The following is a 20,724-nucleotide window of genomic DNA, read 5'->3' as shown; positions in this document are numbered from 1 at the left end:
TGTGCTAGCAGTGTAAGTTTATGGTGTGTAGTTGGTGAATAGTGTAAGCGTGTGTGTCTGTGTGTAACTGCAAATGTGAGACAGAAAGACAGAGAGGAGGATCATTGATATGTTGCCATTCATGTGCTTTAAAATGGAGCCATCTGAGAACAAATTCTACCATCAGGGCCTTTCATACACAAAGCTCTGTGTGTGTGTGTGTGTGTGTGTGTGTGTGTGTGTGTGTGTGTGTGTGTGTGTGTGTGTGTGTGTGTGTGTGTGTGTGTGTGTGTGTGTGTGTGTGTGTGTGTGTGTGTGTGTGTGTTTGTGTGTGAGTGTGTGTGTGAATGTGAGTGAGCCGGTTTCAGAGATCTCACCTCCAAAGAATTTGGCCATATGGTCGTCAACACATATACCCAGAGATAAGAGAGCGAGCCAAGGAAAGACTGTGAGATAGTGAGGGAAAAAGTGAAAGAGAAGTGTCTTCTTTTGTCAGTGGAGGCAACAGGAAAGGCAGTTTAAAACAGATCCTGTAGCCCTACCTTAGATCAGATGGCTCAGACAAACAAAAAATCCTCCATTGCTATCCCCTACTCCACATATTTGTGGAGTGGGAAAATCTGTCTCAATTAACACATTTGCATTGGGCGATGATGGACTCCAAATAGGTCACTGACTCAATCTCCCGCCTCCGAATCTTCCCTCTAAAATGTTAATTAAGGAGGGCTTTGAGATTTTTTCGCTCAGGGCTGGCCATATGGGCCGGGCATATGCTCTATATATATAGTACAATATATAATTCATACACTGCTGCAGGAGAGAGTGTTTGGGGGCCTGGAGTTTTTTCGGGGTTTACTACAAAGGGAGTCAGTATGTTCTGGCCTCCCCAGTGGCAGGTACAGAGCTTAGCCTATTCATTAGCTTCATGTTATTCACTGTTGCACAATGGGATTGTGGTTCATCAACACCTGTTTCTTTGGCTGACGCCATAAAGAGGGCATTTAAAATCCCCTTTGTCGGTTGGTTAATATGAAACAAGAGCAAATTATATTGCTGGGGTGCAGTGGGTTTTTGGTGTGTTTTACATTGTTTCAAAGAGCTCCTTGGGTTAAGTTAAAGCATGAGTAATATTGAGATTCTCTGTATGTACAAAGATATTCTCAAATAGTCGGTGTGTCCTTGCATACTCCCAGTTCTCCCAGTGCCATCCTGCCAGACATCCATTCACCAGCAGAATGAGGCGATGGCAGCCAATGAAAACAGTTCTTTCCCACTCACAGCTTTTTGGGTCCGGCTCAGCCAATCAGAGGAGGCTTGCTCGTGCATCTGACCTTGTTTCTGGCCAGGCACAGCCAATCACAGAGGCTCCAGCACACCTGATGCTTTGTGTACTGCTTGCTGGTAGTCGGCAGGCTCGTGCTGGTGCGGACCCCCACACAGGTGCCATGGATCCAGGCCATTATTCTGAGCGCCGGCCAATCAGATGCATCGTCTCATTATTAGACACATGTGGCCTGGCAGACTTTGAGTGATTGCATGTTGTCGTGTGTGTGTGTGTGTGTGTGTGTGTGTGTGTGTGTGTCTGTGTGTCTGTGTGTGTGTGTGTGTGTGTGTGTGTGTGTGTATCAGCATGCATGTGTATGTGTGCATCCGAGGAACTCATCTACCCCATTCCCATAATGCTTTGCAGTCCTATCAGCAGGCCTCTCTCACTCCGTTCCTGGCTTCATCCTCTTTTTGAGACTCAACAATGGGCACTGTGTTGCCCCTTAAGGAGCTGGAGGCCTCGGCTGTAAAAAGAGACTAAAAATAAAAAAAACATGTTTATGGACTAATAAAGATGATTAGAAATCGCACAAATGCAGAAAAATGGAAGGTTTGCGAGTACAGATTATCTGTAATAAAAAGCTGGGGGGAGAGAGGGAGAAAGAGAGTTAGCTGTACAGACCTCTCATTGCGAAGGATATGAATAGCCTTTGTTTTCACCACAACTCAGGGCTGTGTGGTCTGCCAATGTCTGGCTCTTATTATGGGGTTTGTGTCTGCGTAAGTGGCATGCACGTGTGCGTTGGTGTGTGCGTGCGTGTGTTTCTGTTTGCGAAGCCGAGAGCACATGGGCGTGGAAAAAATGCACATATATATCCGTGCAGGTGATTATATTTACAGGAGGGTCAGACTATATGTGTGTATGTGCATTTAAGTGTTTCCACACACCACATGCACTGTTTTCTCTCTGCTCCTGTTCAGCTAAATAAATGTGGCATGGGGTCTCGGGCTGGCACAAGCGCGTGTGCACGCTTTTTTATCCGTTAAAGTTGTGAAATGAAATAGGATTTCACAGAACGGCACAGCGGCTGTGGGATTTGGGCTCCCTTCGGCTAAGTAGAGTGGGATAGGTTGATCCAATCAACGGCAGAACTGCAAGGAGAGCCCATTTCACAGCTCCGGGCCCTGCCAGAACCCTGCCTGACTGCTTGACTTAGAATACAAATGAAGCTCCCTGAATGCACACTTACACACATATGCATGCATGCACACTGGTACTTACAGACAGTCTGGCTGGGCATGTATAGTGAAAGAGTTGTTAACAGGCGCTGTGCTTTCTGTGGAGAAATGACACCAGGATGGGTTGAGGCTGTTTCATATAGACATTTAAGGGTTGTGTCACGAAGGGGAAGCAAGCAAGTCCACGTTTGATCCTGGTGATTTCAGGATGTGATGGTTGACACAAATGTCCTTCTGGATTTTAATATATTCTCTGAAGTTTTTTCATTGCATTTTTGATTAGGGCTAGTGTAGCTTTAATTTTTGTTTAAAGTTTATTCTTCTTCCTGGAAACTCATACAAAGCAACAGATTCAAGCTACCGCTAAATTAGCAAACGCTAGAAATTCTGGTGCCAAATCGTTTGAGATCTGCTTCCTACCAGAGTTGTTAATATTATGCCAAAACTGTATTACTAAAATGATTAAAACCTTAATTAAATAACCATCTTTTTGTCTGTTTTTTTAGGCTACTGACACCTACCTGGTGAACGACGATCCTGCTAGAGGCCCAGGGATGCCTGAATGTTTCCTCGTGTCTGATACATATAGGGTAAATACACACACACACACACACACACACACACACACACACACACACACACACACACACACACACACACACACTACAAGCTTTCTGCAACTATCCTTGTCATGTTTCAAGATTTATTTCCTGCACACACAAACAAGCCACACAGTCCATTAAAAATAATCTCTTTTTTCCTTTGTAAAGATTTACCGCAGTTAAGAGGCCTTCAGAGTACAAAAGACTAATCAGAGCATTGTTTCAGAATACTTTTTACAGCCAGACGTCACCATGTAAACCACTATATCATCGTCATTCTTCAGATCTTCAATTAGAGGCTCTGGGGTTAATGTGTCCAGGAAATACACACACACATTTTCTTATGTTGACATTCTGCCCGTTAGCATGCTCATATATCCACTTCCTGTAAAATCTCCCACATGTCATCATGTACGTCCTGAACTCATCTGTCCACCGTGCTGATGTGTGGCAACAGTGCCCTGCAAAAACACTGTATTTCCTCAAAATGTCAACTTTTCAGTGACATGTATTTTTACAAGGTTTAATTTATGCTTCGCAGTAGTTCGACTTTGTCTGAACACACATTCCTCATGTGGAGGGACAAAGCCAGCAGCAGAGAACCACATAAATGGCAAAACTAAAGATATGAGATTTTGCTTGACACTTTCTGTGACACGTCCTGCATGTGGTGATTTTCATATATTTGTAGAAACAGCTTTCATCTTTTCATGCATCATCTCTCAGGTTGACTTTACAGACTTTAGTTTGATGCAACTGCCCTTTGGCCCGTGTTCTGTAAACTGACATGTTGAATTTAATCCTAAAATCTTAAATTAAGAAATGATGACATCAGACTAGAAAAATAAATCTGTACGTTTTCTTCCTGTTGAATACAAACACAGTAAACGCAGTAATCCAAACCGGTCGGAGTAAAATGTATATGAAGCTATTGCACACAGTAAACACATAAAAAGCAGCAGGAGTAACACATTGCTCAGCACACACACACTTAGATTGCAAACAGATCCAAAGAGTCTCTGGGATCCACACTGTGTATGATATGTTTGTTAGCCATAACGGCCAGTCAGCCATTTCTTTCTGACTGCATATGCCTGTATGCATTTGACTGGCGTGCTCCCTCCCAGAGTACACATACACAGCTTACTCAAAAAATATTTACACTGTACGGCGTAGTAAACGGTGCAGTTACACACATTTTCCGTTCACATATTTCCTGCCTTTTGAAAGGCAGCCTCGACCACCTGTCTCACACATTTAGCATGCTAATGGTAGTATCAGTATGCTACTTCACTTTCAATATTTAATGGCCTAGCCACAGGCAATGGTAAACAGCAAGTATATGGGTAGTGCCGTGTGTCAATGGGAGACCACAACATGCTAACTTTAGACACACCATATGGTTTTCTCGTGTACTTTTTAATGGCAAACGTAGTCTCAGAAACCACTAGAGCCCTGCTCGCTCCAGGGGCTTTGAAAGGTGATGGTCGGACAGGGCTGTTTGATCATGGGCAGGGAGAGAGAAAGAGAGAGAGAGAGAGAGAGAGAGAGAGAGAGAGAGAGAGAGAGAGAGAGAGAGAGAGAGAGAGAGAGAGAGAGTGTTTGAAAATAAAACTTGAGCGTCAGTGTTTTGTAACTGCTGTGGTTGCTATAGTTTGTTTGTTACAGCCAAGTTGCCTGTGTTGAATACTGAGATGGATGTCTCGGCCCAGACTGCAGCCAGAGACAAAGACTTCCAGAAAAGTCAGACAGACGAAAGGGACGGTGTGTGTGTGTGTGTGTGTGTGTGTGTGTGTGTGTGTGTGTGTGTGTGTGTGTGTGTGTGTGTGTGTGTGTGTGTGTGTGTGTGTGTGTGTGATTAAGACGAAAGAAAGAGAGAGGGAACAGCAAAAGATTATAAGATAGAAAAAAAGAAAAAGGTCACTAAAAAGAACCGCTAAAGAAATAGAAAATGAGGTGGACAGAAAGAGAAAAGAGGGAAAGCGAGGGAGAACACAAAGGCTTTGGAGTTTGGGCCTGTGCCGTGGTGGGGTGTGGTTTGGAAAGAGGAGAGACTATGGGAAAGGAATAGACTACACCTCAATATGCTTCACTTTTTTCCACTTTTATTTTGTATTTTTCTCCTCTTTTTTTTCTTCAATCTAGTTCTCTTTCTTGTTGCTTGTGCCAGCGTATCTTTGACCACAAAACATTTGTGGTTGTGTGTGTGTACGTGTATGTGTGTATATACTGTACATTATATGCATGTGTGTCTGTGGTGTGAGCGGCTAAGTATCCTACATAGGCTGAGGTCTCGTAAAGCTGCACAGCTTCATATCCCCCTGCAAAAAACTTGGCACTTGAGCGCGGGGGTGACTTCAGCCCCCCGAAACCGCACCCTTGCACACACACATACACACACACACGTTGTGTAAAACTCGTACACGAAGACATACGCACATACAGAATTGTATTCACACATATTTCCAAACACTCTCACTCACACACATGCACAAGGCAGGGGCTTATGTATAATTGCAGGCACTCTGCCTGCATATATGAGTTTGATTAGGCTGAGGAGCAGGGAGCGGGCAAGGATAAAGCCAAGCCTGATTAGAAACAGAGTGTATCGCTTCCATACAATAGGACTCACAATGAAACTGGTTTAGACCACTTCGTCCTAGTTCAGGTATCTTTTGTCTCCATATACATATACATAGCGCTAGAATATGACTTGGACTGGGTTAAAAAAAGAAGGAATCTGAGGGGTACCACAGCTGAATTCATTACAAAACTTGCTGTAATAACTTTGGACTTATTTAGTTCCTTGAGGGCATTCAAGGATGTCCCTATAAATATTAAGAATATTTGAATGCTCCTTTTAATGTAAATATAATGTGGTGTTGGTTATACATTTCAGACGAGGAGTTTCTCACCCCAAACTGCACAGCTATTAACGACCGTACTCAGGCAAAAATGAAGCTGACAGAGTAGGGAGTGTCACACCTTGTAAAGTTAATGAAACACAAACAATCTTAACCCACATTTGAGCTGCCTCAGGACACTCGCACACTTTTAATTTACAGTAATGAATACTCAAGTTAAGAATATGGGGCCTCTTCCACTTGAGACACTTGAATTAGTTTATTGTGTGCAGAAAGCTTTGTGTCACCCTCCAGCTGACGGGCTGACAGAATACCACAGCAAAATTCACAGTTGTCACACTTCCAACCTTTGCTTCCATTTTGGTCACACTTGGGTTTGCTTTTGCATTTGTGCAGCATCAAAGAAGGAAATCTGCCTCTTCAATCATCTTGGTACTCTTTATTTATTTATTTTTTAAGACTGATTTATAATGAAAATTCACAAATGTACTTAAGCATAACACTGTAACAAGGTAATAATAATAATAATAATAATAATAATAATAATAATAATAATAATAATAATAATAATAATTAGCATTGTATGTGTCTTAACTGGAGCTTTTTTTTTTTCTATCTATCTATCTATCTGACATTGAAAGATAGACAGAATCTGAATTTGTTATTTGTCATATCAACACGAGCTTAAGTAAAAACGCGGCAACATTATGACTAAATGTTTGTTGCAAGCACAGAACAATGATTCCCTCCCGAAAAAAAAAATGTAAATCCTGTAATAAATGTAAGAAGAATAAATACAGATACCAGTTGCGGAACTGGTGGAAATATTATAGAGACATTACAGATATTCCATAGGAATTTTATAAAATGCCATAAAACACGATGATGTGACTGAAATCACCACTGAGCGCCACATGCGCACTATAAGCCCCTACAGCACTGTAGGGATACCGTCTCTCGTGCGATTCCTTTCTGGAGTTTTAGCGAAGTAGTGATTCTGTTTAGTTTTTTTAAACTGTCGATGATAACTTAACGTACAGTTAGGTTTGTGTCGATCCGAAAGAGAAGCGGGAAGGGAGAGAGAGAGTGAGAGAGCTGGAGAGAAAGAGGGTGGGAGGGAGGGAGAGAGAGAGCAGCAGAAACTTTCCCCTAAAGTTAGTGCGGAGCTTTCACTGTGAGTGAGGCGGGGTTACAGCCTGGACTGAGCCACAGCGGCTTTGCAATGCGGCACCGCAGCGAACCTCCATCCAACTTTATTATCAACAACTCCAATTTTCATCTCTAGACACAACCATGTATTCCCCTTACTGCTTGACACAGGTATGAAAAAAATCGCCGTTTTCCATGCTCCTCTTCGTTGCTTTTTTTTCCGGTATGGTGCGCCTCCGGTTTGTTTCTACTGTATGTGGTTACAGTGTTGTGTTGTCTGCCGTGCTGCTGCTTGTCATTTGTTGCGTTTTAAGGACCTTTTTTCCAGCTCTGCTCTCTGTTCCCCGATAGCGTCTAACCTCCCTCTCTCTCTCTCCCTCTCTCCCCCTTTCTTTTTAATGGCACTCTTCCAACGGGCTTTCTTGTGCGTCTCATTGCGCATGGTTTGGAGAGAAAATGGCGCTTCTCACAAATCTATTTTATATAAAACGGAGGTTGGAGAAAGGGGAAGAAGGGCTCGGTGCCCTGACAGTTGGCGATTAATTCCAACCATCCTGAGGCAATAATCGGCTTTATCGACAAATATAATAGAGCACGAATTGAGTTTTAATATGGCTCGTTTTGTTGTGGGACACTTTTTTTTATGCGAATGAGGGATTCTGACTAGCGGCTGTTACGGAGGTCTGCTGGTCTCCAGCCGCGGCCGGCGCTGGGGGCCTTTTAGGGTCACCGTGTACACATTCATATCTGTCCCTCAGTTACTTTATTCCACTTTAGCAGCCTCGTTTTAAATCAAAACTTATTTTTTCGGACATCCTGAAGGCGACACATGGGAGTGTGGGCGCGTGTTGCGTGGAGAGTCCGAGCTGCATGGTTGCAGTTTGATTAAAATTCACAAAATACAGTTGACCTTGAAAGAAGCAATAAAGCTATTATATGTTAATAACGTTAATTACACAGGCACTACATTAAAGAGAGCACTCAATGGCGCTTTTCACTCACTGTTCGCTCAAATAGAAATTTATGTTGTGCGTAATTTCAAAGGCCGTTTTGAGGGTAATGGTTATAGAGTTAGACACTGTATGCAAGTGATTAAGTGTTAGTTTTTGTTTTACTTGTCTTTAGACTATATGATAAAATATATGATAGAGTTAAGAAATCCTCTTTGAATATGCAGCTCGTGTTTTTGTAATTAAATGCACAGAGATATACTCCGTTTTGACCTTTCCGGCCTCATCTCCTGTATGCACTTCTGGCTCTAAACTGAAATAAGTCTAAACACATTTTTTTTTCATCTCAAACACTGCAATCACCATTTAGATATATTATATTTGTTTTACTAGAAATAATCGTTAATGATTAATGCCTGCACAGTAAAAACACTGGGCCAGGTAATTTTTTTCAGTGTGAGAGATAACTGAGGTGTGTTGCTAATTCCTTACTTACTTCATTACAGTAAGTTTACTTACTTTGCTGTATGTGCTGAATACGCATGGTTTAAGTGTGTAAGTAGTTGTATCTGTAAATTAAACTAACAGCTCACGACAGCAAAGGTCAAGTCAAAAATGACCTTTTTGGTTTTTCTCTCAACGTCAAACTTTTTGTGCTGTTCATGAGTACATATTTAAAGTGATCGTTTTAAACTAAGCTGTAGTTCACGGATGCAGACATTTAGTGCTGTCACTGCAGAGTTAATTGATGAGAGCTACAGGCGCGCTGAGCTTCAGCAGGTCCGTTTTTCTCTCTGCCGCTCGGCTTATCACATTAAACAGCAGGTGTAAAGTCAATTTTATATTTCAGTATTTTAAAATGAAACCCCTTTTCAAATATCAAGTTGAATATAAGCTTGTAACATCATGTGTTTGTCAGAAAGCAGTGTGGATTTTGTTTGTCTGAGGTCATGAGCTTCCGTTATAGTCATGAGTTATATACAGTGCAATAAACTAATTATCAGGCTTATGCATTATAATTTCTCTGCATTAATTTATATAGTTAAATGATTGTGCATTAAGGAGTCACAGCTGTTTAGCTCCAGTCCTGTATGTTACATGTTGCAGTGTTGCAGTGTTGCAGGGAGGTCACGGCCTGCCGCCCTCCTCTCGTTTTCAGATTAGCGCAGTTTTGCATAGCTGCGATGTGGGGTAATATACTATTCATATTTTGTATCAAATCTTTGTGAGATTATATAACACCTTTATGTCATGTGATGAGGGATAAAATATATTCCGTTCTTCAAACAGATCTGACGGTCTCTGTAGAAAACATGCAGGATTCCTTCTCAGTGTTATTCCAGGCCTTCTGACCAGACCTCATTATGTTTTCTCTGATTATAGTTGTTAGAAACAGCAGTGCTCCAATACAAAATTATATTTCATCACATCTTTTTTTTTTGTTATTACTTCAACAAAGTAAGAAGCCGTGGCTGCATCATAATCATTTGCATCACTTAAAATGCTTCTATCGACTCTTTCCCCATTTATGTTCCCTTTTATATCCTCTTGACTTCTCTGGCGTCTGTTAGTTTTAAACTGTGAGGGATACATTTTCTAATCAATAGTCTATTTGATTTGATCAGTAAAATAAGTCCAACAGCCCTACTGCATATTTAGCACAGATAATTTTCCAAGCCTGGTGGTACGAGGCAGAGGTCCGCATCGAGTTTCCTCCTTCTTTCCATTAATTAAAATTAATTGGCAGCAGATCCTCTCGCACGAGCGCCGCATGGCCGCGTGCTGCCCATATGCGCGATACATATTGATCTGCTTAGGCTGCTGTTATACGCGTCTCCCGGCCCTGCTGATGGATATCAAGGACAGCCGATGTGTTTGCATTCTCTCATATCTCCTTCAGAACTTGTGTTTGTATTGAGAGGATATTAACGCAGCTGGAAGATAACAGCAGTCAACATTAACTTGGAAACCGTCCGTGCATCCTGCTCGTGTGTTTATATGCAACACCACTCTTTTCCACACCTGTAATTTAAACTTGACTCGAACATCCGACTTTGCTTTAATTGCCTGTTAAAATGATCTGTGGTTTGTTGCTGCGAAAGGCGGGATTGTTTGTTTTTTCTGTGTGTGTGTGTGTGTGTGTGTGTGTGTGTGTGTGCGTGTGTGTGTGTCCACACCCAGGCACACACGTGCATGAATTATACTGACGTGCATTATGTACTATGTACCCATTGTCCATTAAGACTTTGTTATTCGATCCCAGCCATATACATAATTTACAAATCACAGAAAACATGCAAAACTGGTGTAAACAATCTACAATGTATTATTAATGCTGATAAAAGCTTTCCTGGAATGGTCTGCTAGGTGACGGACCTGAGCAGCCAAAAAGTTGTGCACATGCACTTGCCAAACAGCAACGGGAGGTTTTTTTTTACGGTCTACGTGGCATTGTTTCACATCATTGTGACGGAAATGTATTTGCATAAAGTTTTAATGCGGTTTGAAGGTCGCGGAGGCGTCCTTAATTAAAACTTTTATGTGCTGCGTTTTGAAATCAATTATTTCAGACTCCAGTTAAGTCCCGCTTATCCAAATGAGATGTGGGCTGCTAATATACAGCGCGTCTCACAAACACTGCCAACTTTTCAAAAGCTTTGCTGCGAACTCCAGAGATGTGTAACACTGTGCAGGAGATTGTTTCACTATTTTCCGCACAGATCACACGCAAAAAAAGAAGTTTTGTTTGCTTGCTCGACTCTTGCTCATATGCGCTTCATGATCTAATGATTTGGAGTTCTAAAGTGTTTGTTTTTTTTAGATTTAGATTTAGAGATCAAATGAGTCCTTGAAATTCACTCAGCCGTGCAGATTGGCAAAGCACTTAAAAGCATGCAGTGAAAGCCATACATACTGTAGCCATGCCATATAGCCATAGCAACAGAAAAAATGTGGAGATTTTGTAGTTTGTATCTTTGGTGATGAAGATAAAGGCACTTAACATCTCAACAAAACAGTTTTTGTGAATTAGTGCATATGTATAAAGTCTGTGTGGCAATATGTGTGGATCCCACACAGGCAGTTTGTATATAAGTTAAACACGTCTTTCTTTAAATTTGGTTGTATTTCGTCTTCCTGTTTTCAGTCACCAGAGTCTATTCATTAAAACTCACATTCAAGTCCACACCAGGTCTTCAGCTGTCCATGTGTGTGAGTGTGTGTGCATGTGTACAGTAGGTGTGTGTTTCTTACTTCTGCCCCATTTTGGGCCGCTGGCTCTCCTGCGTCAGCCCTCGGTTCTGGTTTCACTAGGATGGTGACGGCCGTAGTGCTGGTGTAAGCCGAGGTGGGCCTGCATGATCTGGTAACATACCAAGCCTAGCCGGCATCACTTTGCACAACACACGCATACACGCTTACACGCACACACGCACACACACACACACACACACACACACACACACACACACACACACACACACACACACACACACTAATCCCACTCACACAGAGCTAGTTGGTAGGCACAGCACAGGCAGCGGAGAATAGGTTTGCTGTCGTGGATGGTAGGCTGGGTGAAAGTGGCCTGCCAACTGTGCCAGGGCGACAGGCAGGCCAGCCGGCAGTGGGTTGCAGGCAGAACCCAGGGGTACATTGTGTTCTTTTTACTTATTCATCCTTTCTGCTGGAGGCAGACCAAGTCCACCTTACACTGCTTGGCCCAGAGTGAGCTGGTATAGGCTGGGACGGAGGAAGGAGTAGGAGAAATGGCACAACATGTCCATGTCAGTGTCTGAATACATCTTGATTACACGGAGAGAAACAAAATGTTCTTGTATTTGTGTGAGGGATGTGTTGACCCTTGAGGTTTTGAAAAAAGATTAAATTAAGTTGATCAAGTTGTTCAAACTTCATCAACAAATATTTAAATTCACGCATTGTGCATCATGTTTGTCAAGAGTGTGCACAAATTAAAATTTTAGTTTTTGTTGGTAGCATTTTAAAAAATGTGCTATGGAAAAGCCTTTATAAGGCCCTGAGTAAAACCCTGAGCTAGCTTGCGGACGGTCCCCATCTGCTTCTCTGTGTGTATGTGTGTTTCTGTGTGAATCTGTCTTGGAGGTGAGTTAAATCCAGCCCAGCTCTGTGGTGCTCTGCTCATCCCTTATCTGTGCAGTCTTCCTGACCGCCCAGAGAAAATGGATTTATCCTGCTTAACCGAGGCAATTGGCACACCAGGGTAATAGGTGGTTGTCCCCTGGATGGATGTGCATGTGTGTGTCCGATACGTGTGTGTCCGTGTGAATAAATGTACCCCCCCCCCCCCCCCCCCCCGCCTCCTAGTGTGGATTAGGTTTAGGCTGATCTGTGGCCAATGGAAGCAGGCAGCGCCTATAGCGTTCTTATGTTGGTCTGTGATATGTGTTTACCAAGCCATACGGCACACACATGTACGTGCGCACACACACACACACACACGTGCACTCTTCTGAAATCAGGCTGAGCACTCACGTATGTTATAGACAGATAGACGGACATGTGGTGGTGAAGGAGCAGCAGAGTCAGAACATCTCTCAGTTTGGCCTTTGCCAACTTTTGTCATGGGAGTAGAAAATATTCTCCAAAACTAAATATCTGCAATTATCCTGCAGAGCTTTTGTTGTTGCAATGCTCACGACCACATACAATTATATTTTTGGCTGGAGGTAAGAATTAGGTACGTAATATGAGTTGTTCTCAGTTTTTAGAGGTGCAATAGCAGTTTACTTTAGTTGGCCAGCAAACGATGAAATGATCAGACAGTGGAAACATGAGGAACCCACAAGGAATCGAGTGATGAGAAGATACAAGAGCCAAAGCACTGTGTACTTCTTGCAGCTGCTTGGGACAGACTCCCCTTCTCCTTCATCCCACTCCTCTTCCTCCACCCCCTCCACCTCCTCAATTAGCTCCCTTTAAAAGAGAAGTAACGGTTAGTGAGAGATCTGCATTGTTCAAGGATGAGCCTCAGTTGTTGTTGTTGTTGTTTGTCTCTCCCTCTCTCTCTGTCTTTCTCCATCCCCCTCCTCCGTCGCCCGTTGGTGTGTTTTTCGCTCTTTTTGATTTTCTCAGAGGCTTTTTTGTGGGGGTAACCCCACTGAATGGGACAATGCAGCCTAGCGTGAAATTGAAGCTCTTAGTTAGTTTGGAGTTGCTCAAAAGAGGATTTTACACATGCATGCATTCATACACCCTCCCATACGCTATAGATATAGCTAATTAGAGGAAGTACACCCTATGTCGAGCATCAAGGGCCCAATTAAAAGAGTAGGGGAAACCTCGGCGTGCAAAATCTAGGCCAAATCAGCTCTGTGAATGGATTTCTATGCCTTGCGTGTGAACAGCATGTCTGCCTTCTTAATCCAGGCGGGAGAATATGGACAAGACTGATATGAGAAACGCAAGTTTCATTAACATATGCATGTCACGTACTCTGTAAGTAAATCAAGAAAACAGTCGGATTGATCATTCTGACAGGCGAGCGTCTGATTCAAAACAGATTGAGCTGCTCTTGCTGACTCTTCCAAGTCTCATTTTGGAAGTATCCTCCAATGAAATGTCTGTCATGCATGCACATTAGAGTTTTCGTTGTTCATGTCAAAGGCATTTATTTGTGCAATTTCACAGTCATAATTGGAGTCTGATAACTGTTTTTGCTTTGTCAAATATGTTTCCATAAAACGTTGACCTTTCAGAATAAAAACAAAAGTCTAGCTTGCCGCAATTATTGGATTTTTGTGCGAGAGGGAGGTATGTTCATGTGTTTCAAGCAGGAAGAAATTCTTTGTAACATAGGTCAACATGTCACAGGAATCTGTTTACTGATTGGCTGCAGTTACTTTTTGGCCGCAATTCGCCACAGGTCACACTTCGCCGCTCCCCGGTGTGAATTACTTATCTTGATATAACTGTATCTTTAGTGTGTGTGTGTGTGTGTGAGACAGTGATAGCTGAAATATCTACCAGACATAATTAATATAAGTAAGTATCTGATAACTGATGCAAAAGCACCAACACACATTACTCCCAGTATTATACACACATACACACACACACACATTCACATGCTTTTGTGCAGTCCTATTTCCTCAATGTAACTACTGGCCTGCAGTCCCAGCAAGGCAGCCAGTGAATCCAGTTAGCGAGTCAGACTTGTGGAACACAGTGTGCTGCTCTCTGATCCTTTCGCTCCCTCTCTGTCTCTCTGTCTCTCTCTCCCTCCCTCTCTCCCATTGAGAGCCCTGGCAGCTCGCCAGTGGTGGAAAAATCTATAAGCCATTGCGTAATATACCATATCTTTACCTTGGTTGAACCCTGCGGAAGATCCACAGCTATGTGAGGGCACAAACACAGAAATGAGTGTGTTCATGCCTTTGTGTGTGTGAGTGACACGGGACAGACAGACAGAAAGACATACAGGACAGACAGACAGGCAGGCAGGCAGACAGACAGACAGGCCTGCATGCAGGCAGGCAGAGGACTAGATACACACAGAGTGGCTTCTTTGTGGCTAGTTCTCAGTGAATACCCTCATATAAACAGTATCACACAACTTTGATCAAATGCTGCTGACAAAATATTTTCCTAAGTAGACAGAGCATGGTGTCCTGATCACTTTGTGGAGTGGTGCGCCAAGAGGAAAGTAATCTGAGGCCATATAAAATCTATCTGTTTTTTAGGCGGGTGATGTTAAAAATGGAAATCAAATTAACTCTATGTTTTGCTTTAATGACATATAAACTCCATGGCAACACCACCGTGCTTCCAAAGCCAGAGGCATAAGTGATATTCCCTACTGGAGTTACTTGTTCTCCACGCATATCTTTAGAATAGAAGTGAATTTACAAAGCCGCAGGCTGTGTCGCTTCCAGGCCTTTTCATGTTCAAGACTTCTTGTTTCACGAGATTCGGTTTCGTCCTTCCGATGTGTTTGGTCCCGTGTTTGTGAAAGTGCGGGCCTCTGATCCAGTGTCCGTCTGCACCTGAAGCTTCTTCAGGAGCTGTGAGTGTTTCGGGAAGGGAGGGAAATGTTTTTATTGGACCTTTTTATAGTGCGTCTTAGTTACTCACTTTCTAACTTTTTATATATAAAAACAATATATATATATATATATATATATATATATATATATATAGTATTTTGATGCTGTAAGTGTCATCTCTTATTGTTCTTATCTCACACAACGAGATATACAGACGCTGAGCAGCACTTTGCCCCACAGAAAAGTAGATAAAAACAATATCAAGCTGCTCACAGCGTGTGGATTCCTGTGTGATAATTTAAATGACATGAATTGCCAAACACGTCTAATCAGTTCTCATCTTCACTAATATGATCCACTCAGCCAGTGATATTGGCCATTCACATATCACATGCTTGGACAGATTTGTTTTTGATGGTGGTGATTATTATTAAATGGTCTGTAATGACTACTGATAATCCCCATATGCAGTCAGGCATCCTGGATTTGCTGGGAGGCAGTTGTTTGTTAATGTACCAGTGAAACCTTAAACACATACAGATGTGTGTGGGACAAAACCACAAACTCAATTCAGATCCCTGCCATTGTTTTAGTGCGTGTTTGTGAGTAATTTTTACCGGCTTGCTTATGGAAATTTCTCAACAAACGTGCAATTTTTCAGCACAGAACCCCCGTATTCAATTCATTAACTTTCCTCCCCCTCGGCTACACAGTGTAACGGGTCAAACTGTGTTAGTGTGGTGATGGTGGTTTGGGCCGCGGGGGTGTGTGACAGCTGTATGAGGGAGGTAGCTTCAATAAAAAGTTGGGTGGCAGAGGCATACAGCATCATTTTTCACCTCATGGATTGCGTATGTATTTGTGTGTGTGTGTGTGTGTGTGTGTGTGTGTACGTTGTGTGAATGTGTGCGAGGCTGACTGCTGATATGTTTGTGTTTATTGACTCAAAGAGACGGGCCATGGCTGCGTACACAGCGGTGTACGGGTGGCAGGGGTCCAGGCTTGGGGGAAACGTGTGTGTTTAAAGTACACACAGGCCTAATTATGCTGATTTAAGCATTCTTGCGGTCCTCCCTCTGGCTTGCGGTGAGTTAACTGGCACTGGGGCGTCCAGTAGAGAGAGAGAGAGAGAGAGGGAGGGAGGGAGGGAGGGAGAGGGTGAGGATAAAGATAAAGAAGACAGAAAGGGGAAGCTCAATTGAAGAGATTGATTTTTTTTAAAAAGAAGAGAGAAAGAGAAAAGATGGTAGTAGGCTGCAACAAAACGAGAGTGACTACACAGAGAAACATGTTGTTCCAGACGCCGGTGAAACAGAGGAAAAACACACACCGTCGTCAAACTTCCTGGCAGGTTTTTTCCCTCCTCACTTTGGGGTTAAGAGCGCGCCCGCTCTTCGTATTTATTTTTATATTCAGATGTTATGGATTGCTCCGGGAAAGGCCGTCCCTTTTCCCAGCAAGAGGAATTAATACTGTTTGAATGTTCTCTCTGGAGTCTAAAAGGAGGGATTTTGCAATGAAGTTTGGGAGGTTTAAGTAAAAAGTGAAAACCTAACCACTGCTAAATAAACAAACAGGGGATGATTAAATACTGTCCCCTGTTTGTTGACTCTCTGCTCTCTGGCCTGTGGGTTTGCACCTGTCTGCTGTCGTTTCATGTGCATGCGTGTACCAGGCCGTTAACAGTGTATGTGTGCAGACAGTGGGCAACATTAGGGAAAACCCACATGAAAGAGCAGAATAAAATCAACTAAAGTATAGAGCCAGCTTTACAGAGGAGTCTAACGAAGATGAATGCAACAGGTCTGAATATTTACGCACTTGATGCATGTACTATTTGGTTCATATTACATATACGTTATATGTTTTTCAGACTGTTTCAGCAGCTTTTTATGCAAAGTGGTTTCCAAACCTGTGTGTGTGTGTGTGTGTGTGTGTGTGTGTGTCGAAGGATTCCTGCACCTCTGCATTAAGACTTTGTTGCCTAAACAATATCCTTAACATTAACGCTAAAGAGTACATAGAAGGCCTGCCCAGGTCTGAGGCAGAGAGGAGATTGATGAGGTTGGCCAGTGTGTATTCTTTCACACAGGTGATAAAATCCTGCTGGAGAGGTAGGCAGGGCTGCTCAGTGTCTCCGGGTTCATCCGCTGCACTGTACGAGACGGGATCAACCGACACCACATCTTACATGTGCTCCCATCTGAAAATATGCTCTCACTTTCGTTACACTTTTTTTATAAGTGTTTGCTTATCTCCGTCTGCTTTTTTCTCTCTCACTGTCTCCCCATCCCTCAACTCTCCCTACTCTCTCTCTCTCTCTCTCTCTCTCTCTCTCTCTCTCTCTCTCAATATGTCTTTTACTTCGCCCGTGTATTTCTCCATTTTACCTCATTCTTTCCAGCCCCCCTCCGCTACTCCTCTCTTTCGTTCCCTCAGGAAGAGCCACAGTCTTATCTAGGATATATTGGATTTGGTGAGCTTAAAAGCCACTTTACTAACTCCCTGTCGGCCTCTCCTGAGAACAGCGCACTATCTTAAACAGTTTCCACATTCGCCATGCTTTGTCCGTTGGAATGCTGCTCATCAGGCAACTTTTTTACTCCCTGTGGCCTTTTAATGCTAATCCTTTACCTGACTCTCCCTTCCCCTTTTCTCCCTCTAGTTCTTTTCTGACAAAAATGCTTGATATACACATATTGGGTTTCTTTGGTGATGTGAAGGAATGCTAATGTATCATAACCATACCGTACTTAGAGAAGGCAAATGGTGCCAAGTGCTATCTAGAGAATCAAATCTCTGCACAAGAGCCTTCTCTCCCCTTCAGATTGTAAAACAGTGTTCCTGTTTTGATTTTCCTCTCTGGAAATATATAAAGCTGAAAGCCTCTCTAAAATTTGCTGAGACAATGGCGTTGTTGTATTCAATAATGCAATTTCTCCAGGAATTGGAAAGCTAGCCTAAATAAAGATGCCGCCAAATCCTATTTTGCATCTGATTTTTTTTGGCCAGCGGAAGAGCTTTATTATTGCCCACATCATTTCCCTATATGTGTGTCTTTGTATCAGGATCCCGGTGAGACGGTCTTCTTTGTTGCATGTGAATAAATCAATGATTTGCATATAGTGCTGTTGCAATTTGGTTGTCACAGTTTAGAGATGTTTTTTTTTTTAAGTATTCAAATACTGCAGTGATATTTGGGAAACTAAATATTTATTTAAAAGCTTGAAGAGTGTAACACAAATGATGAGTGTAAATCCAGTAGCGATCCTAACAGGAAATGATCAGACCTGGGGCAGGCCCTCTCTGGCATGAGGCAGGCAAACTGGAGTGAGGGATTTGCTCGTTTTATTATTAGGGCCTGTGTGTGTTGTTGATGGAGCGGCTCCATCCATGTTGACTCACAGAGAGACAGCGGTGATGGCTTCACTGAACAGGGGTGTCAGGCTTGGCTGATGACTCCAACTCCCTAATCAGCACTGCAAAGGCAAATCCTTTGTGTGTGTGTGAGTGTGTGTATGAGTCTGTGTTTGTGCATGTGCATTCGAATGGATGTGTGGATCTGTGCATGTGCGGTGCAGGCCATACTGCATTTGCATGTGCGTGCGTGTCTACACTGTGTGTCGGTTTCAGTCCTGACAGCCAAGAAGCCTCAGCAGCATCTGACGTGGCAGCTCTTGCTGCTTTCAGTCCAGCTCCCTCCTTCTGGCTCACTTTTCTGTGATACTATCTTTTCATACAATCACATGTTTATAAATGGAGACCGACTGGTATTTCATTCCGGACCAGTTTCACTGAGAAAAAGACACTGTATTGTATGCTGCATGGCATGGCACAAGTAGAATATGTATTGCAGTTAAATGGATTTGTGTAGGCTGAGCAGGATACTAAGTAAAGGAAAAGAAGTTGGCACATTAAGTTATATTCATGCAATATTTCACTTACATGTTATTCAAATTCTCAGCACAATTGCGAGCGATTTCAAGGTAACTAAGAGCCAATACAAACCTACAAATATACCACATGCAAGCTATTAAGTAGAAGACAGACACCTAATGTAACATAAAAAGCATTTACTGTTCAATTGTTTGAATTACTCAAGAAATGAGAGTGGAGATAACACTTCACTCTTATACATTTTCTGATAGTGTTGATAGTTAAATACATTTACCACGGTTATAAATCCAACACTAAACTCATTTGAAGCTTGGGTCAGTGATGCAGCACTTTATTTTGTTCCCAACTTCTATTTCTCTCCCATGCCTGTTTGTGAGGTGCCTTTTTATCGAGGTGGGTTTCCTCCATTTTATGTCCCCTCTGAGGACATGTACTTATGGCTGTCTGCCTGTGGTACTGTGGTGCTCCTGAGGTCTGTGCGAGGTGGTAGTTTAGGCTGGGGAAGTCAGTGAGCGTGGTCACAGAGGAGATAACTGCGCGTACACTCTCCCAGAGGCGCCCGTCTGCGTCGTGTGTCTGCCTGTCCTCCCCTTGCTTTGTTGAAGGATACATCTTTAAAAAAGGAAAGCACTGGTTTGAGAGGATAAAAGTTTCAAAATGATTTAGTTGTTGTGTGTGTGCGCACGTGTCCTCATGTGTTTATGTGTGTGGTTGTGAGTGCTCTTTGTTTCTCGCCTAGCATGTGTTTGTGTGTGCCCTCTGTTTCTTCCGGCCTGGCATGGTGCTTGCCCTACAGGGAATGCCACTCAAAATGGGCAGAGCGACCTTTAACCCTCACACTGCCAGCTCAGAGTCAGAGTCGCTGCCATATCAAGAGCCTGTTTCGCTGTAACCTAAACTCTGTCAAGCATAGCAGAGATTAAGACCCGGCTCTTAGGAAGCCATTTGGAACAGACACCTTTTAACCCTAATGGGATTAGAGTCGCATAGGAAGCCACTTGGAGCAGCCACCCACTCTTAACCCCTAACACTACCAACTCAGCGCAGACAAGGCAGAGTGCACAGGCAAAGGCCCAGCTCATATCATGCCACAGGGAGCGGGCACCGTTTAACCCTCGCAGCGCCAACTCAGCACAGGCCAAACTCTAGCTCACATGATAAGCAGAATTAAATCCGCAAGCTTCAGTGTTCCTGATAGGGAGCTCACTGATGTGGAAATAGGATGCTAATGTAAAAAGGTTGGTTGTCCATCTACAAAGTAGCATGCCGCAAACATGTGCAGTGTTCTCGTTGTAAATTATACATTGTGGTCAGCAGGCTAAGATGTTCTGTTCTTTTTCTTATCAAACACTTGCTTTTATTTGTTTAGGGTTTGGGGAAGTCAGATTACAACTCAACACACTAAACCTGCATTTTTTTTGTGGAGCTATATGCAGACTAAATAACTTTTGTGGAGATTTGACATAATTCAAAATAGCATAATAAAAAAACAACCATAGTTACAAGTTTTTTAAAAAGGGTTTCATAAAGCCAAGTGTCTTAGAATCTTATCTCATGGTTAATAATTCTTCAATCAGCAAGATTGAAATCAGTACGTTTCACCCACCGCTCATGAGTTAGCTTTGTGCTGCGATGTTAATTTGGAACGATACATACCCTGCTGTACTTTTTAAAATATTATTTAAGAAATTGGCACATGAATCCACTGCAACTCTAGTATTTATAAAGAAAAAGAAGGAGAGCTCCACTAACGCCA

The 20,724-nt window shown here is 42.7% G+C and overlaps 1 protein-coding gene across 8 annotated transcripts in view; it reads left to right on the top strand.

Annotated features, from left to right (window-relative positions):
• The window catches only part of LOC115008753 (nuclear factor 1 X-type-like), a 106,228-nt gene that overhangs the window by 4,162 nt on the left and 81,342 nt on the right, over window positions 1-20,724 (top strand). For 7 of the 8 annotated variants that reach the window (XM_029432602.1, XM_029432583.1, XM_029432537.1 and 4 more), the window contains exon 2: window positions 2,991-3,074. In XM_029432602.1, coding sequence (XP_029288462.1) covers window positions 2,991-3,074 — 84 coding nt within the window. Of the gene's footprint in view, window positions 1-2,990; window positions 3,075-7,119; window positions 7,271-20,724 lie in introns of those variants that run through there. The other variant, XM_029432564.1, reaches the window with a different exon arrangement.

Source organism: Cottoperca gobio, chromosome 1, assembly GCF_900634415.1.
Source record: "Cottoperca gobio chromosome 1, fCotGob3.1, whole genome shotgun sequence".
NCBI lineage: Eukaryota > Metazoa > Chordata > Actinopteri > Perciformes > Bovichtidae > Cottoperca > Cottoperca gobio.
The sequence above is the reverse complement of the archived record's forward strand: the minus strand, read 5'-3'. Positions and strand labels throughout refer to the sequence as shown.